General features: G+C 49.7%; 1 protein-coding gene across 3 annotated transcripts in view; it reads left to right on the top strand.

Moving 5' to 3' along the window:
* The first annotated feature begins 515 nt into the window (after positions 1-515).
* Positions 516-2,727, top strand: part of ACSL6 (acyl-CoA synthetase long chain family member 6) — a 59,204-nt gene continuing 56,992 nt past the window's right edge. Inside the window, exons 1-2 of one of the 3 annotated variants that reach the window (XM_015641859.1) lie at positions 897-985; positions 1,493-1,562. Coding sequence is in view for 1 of the 3 variants with exons in the window: in XM_015641858.3 (XP_015497344.1) it covers positions 937-985 (49 nt within the window). In the remaining 2 variants the exon portion in view is untranslated. Of the gene's footprint in view, positions 699-896; positions 986-1,492; positions 1,563-2,727 lie in introns of those variants that run through there. The other 2 variants (XM_033517617.1, XM_015641858.3) reach the window with 2 other exon arrangements.

The following is a 2,727-nucleotide window of genomic DNA, read 5'->3' as shown; positions in this document are numbered from 1 at the left end:
ATAGAAATTCATCATTTTCATATGTTTCATTTTTCACCTTTAAGAAAACCAAAAGCTTTTATCTGCAAAGAAAATGTTTGTCCTTCACAGCTGTAATCATACCTGAACTAGTGCTAATTCCTGGTACAAGCAGAGAGTTTTATTGGTGTATCTTGGCCCATGTTCTTAAAGAGTTAAACAGCTGCATATCACAGCTTGGAATAGGCAGTTCTGCCTGCTGCGCAAACCTACCATATTAGTGACTCAAACGGCTGAATAAAAAGACAGCTGAATAAAAAGACAGCGTCTCTTCTACTCTTTGGCATTCCCATATTGTTTACTCCACTGATACTCTGATTCCCAGAGGGATGCAAGACGTGTTCTCACCACTGGTACAGCCCTTTTAACACCTCCTTCTGCAAAGTCCTTCATGTGCCATGGAGCTAGGACGTTAGGGTTTTTACACCTAGCTTGTTCAGGGAACAGTCAAGAACGCAAATCTGCTCTTCTCTCCTCTCTTCTTTTTTCTTTATTTTTCTTATTTTTATTTTTTTTCCATTTAAATAACGAGCTGTATGATGAGATGTCTAGAGGCAATGTCTCTGCTGATGAAGCTGGGTGTGTTTCAGCATCTCTGATGGACTTCAGTACCGCTGTTGTGCAGGTCAGCGGCCAGCCGCAATTTCATCGGCCGAAGGTGAAAATAAAGCCATAAAGGAGTAAGTTTCTCCCCCTCTCTCCCCCCGCCGCTGCTCATGGAGAGGACAGGAATGTTCTGACGAGCATCCGCGCAGCAGCGGCAGCATAGGCTCTTTTCGGAGGGATGCGGAGGCCTCGGCAGGATGGGGAGAGGAGGAGGGCTGTTAAAAACGCCGCCCTCCGCCGTGCGGGGCGCGGCGGGCCGGGCCGGGTGCGCAGTGAGCACCGCAGTGTGCGGAGCGGGGCCGTGCCGCAGGGATGCTCGCCCCGCTCCTGGGCTCCGCGGGCTCGGGCTGGCTGCTGCTGGGTGAGTGCTCCCCCGACCCGCCTCGGCAGCGGGATTTGTCCTTCTCCCTGCTTCCCCGCTCCTTTTTCCGCAGCGGGTGGGGACCCGCTCCCCGCCTGGGCACGGTGGTACCGGCAAGAACCCTCCGAAGCGGCCTCTGGGCCCTCGGTCCGGCTCCCCAGGGCCCTCCCTGCTCCGGGATAAAGGGCATTGCAAGCCCTTGAAAGGGAAGGGCAGGCGGGAGCGGCACTCTGCATGGGGATGGGGTGATCCTCGGCGTGATGCGTGCGGCGGGGGGCCGGCACCATGAGCCGCTATGGCAGTGGTGCAGAGAGCTCGGAGGGATGCATTACATAATAGCTCTCAAACAATCCTGCTGGTTTGTTCCACCAGTCCAGCTCCGGTAAATTTGCTGGGGCACTTTGTTTGTAGTGGGTATGTGAAATAGGGTGGCGCGCTTGGAGGGGTGTGTGTGTGTAAGAATTGTTGGGCAGAGGGTGATGCTGGATCCTATTGTTTTGTGGGCAGGCAATGACGATTCCAAGTGGGTCTGCATTAGGAAATTCTTGCAAGTCTGAAACAGAAGGATTTCTGTAAGGTATTTAAAGGTTCATCATGAATTAATCCGCTGTGCTGATCTGAAATTGAGTCCTTTGAATCTGTATGAAGTGTCTTTTCTAAAGAAAGGTAATGTTCAATGTCTGTGCTATTTCTCCCTTTATGTACCGAAGAGCTTCCCTCTAGATAGGCAGACTTTCAAGGAGAAGAAGTACAAAGGGGAAAATGATTTTAAAAGACAGTATCTTAGCATCATTAGGTAAATGTTCTGAGGGGAGTGTTGATAATGGAAAATATTGTAATTATTTATGTTCATGCCTACTTGCTATTTTTGATTATGAAAAAGGATGTTTCACACTGAAAAAAAAAGGAACCTAAATTGCTTGCCTGAATTTTGCCTCTGAAAATATCCTGGTGGCTCTCATTAAAGCTGCTTATATCAGCAGCTTGGATCAGCTGCTTTAGAACTATAGCAAAACTTACACAGTGAAATATGAGGGAATTACATGGGTGAAACAGAAAGGAGGATTTGGCTGGGAAACTGTGGGCAAATGTTTTTTACTGTATTTTGGGCCCCAAGGCCCCAGGGACTGCTCTGTGCTCCATTACACTAGGCTTGTTTATGACAACAGGAGGAGAACACTGGACCCACTGGGAACAGGTCTCCTGTATGAGCTCCTACCCTCAGTCTTCCACATCCACCCTGTGGTATTGATTCCTGTGCTTCACATCTCAGTGTTTCTGCTGTGTCCCAGCTCCTCTCTCTTGTGCATCTGGCTATCCCAAAGTGTGTGTCTGGGGCCTCATTTAATGCTGTGCTCACTTTATTTCAGTGTGAACACGACTTTAGCCCAATGTTTCTGGCTGCAGAATAGGTGCCCTCAGAAGACAGATGTGCTGTTATTGCCTTTTGCAGTGGCACTGGGATGTATGCTGCCACAGGTCATCTCTGGGAGATGGATCCCACCAGAGAGCCCATGGCTCTGCCTGACCTGGCAGTGTGGCATCTGCTCAGCCCTGGAGCAGCAGCTGCTGCTCTCATGTCTGGTTTTGGCTTTCTGGTGGCCCCATCCCATCAGTCACTGCTCCATGTTGCAAAGGGGTCACTGTGGCTGTGCTGATTTACTGAACAAGGGGCTCCTTGGCCATTACAGCCCAGTGAAACGTTCTTTAATTCAGATTAATTTCTGGTGCCCTTAGACAAG

Source organism: Parus major, chromosome 13 (genome assembly GCF_001522545.3).
Source record: "Parus major isolate Abel chromosome 13, Parus_major1.1, whole genome shotgun sequence".
Taxonomy (NCBI): domain Eukaryota; kingdom Metazoa; phylum Chordata; class Aves; order Passeriformes; family Paridae; genus Parus; species Parus major.
The sequence above is the reverse complement of the archived record's forward strand: the minus strand, read 5'-3'. Positions and strand labels throughout refer to the sequence as shown.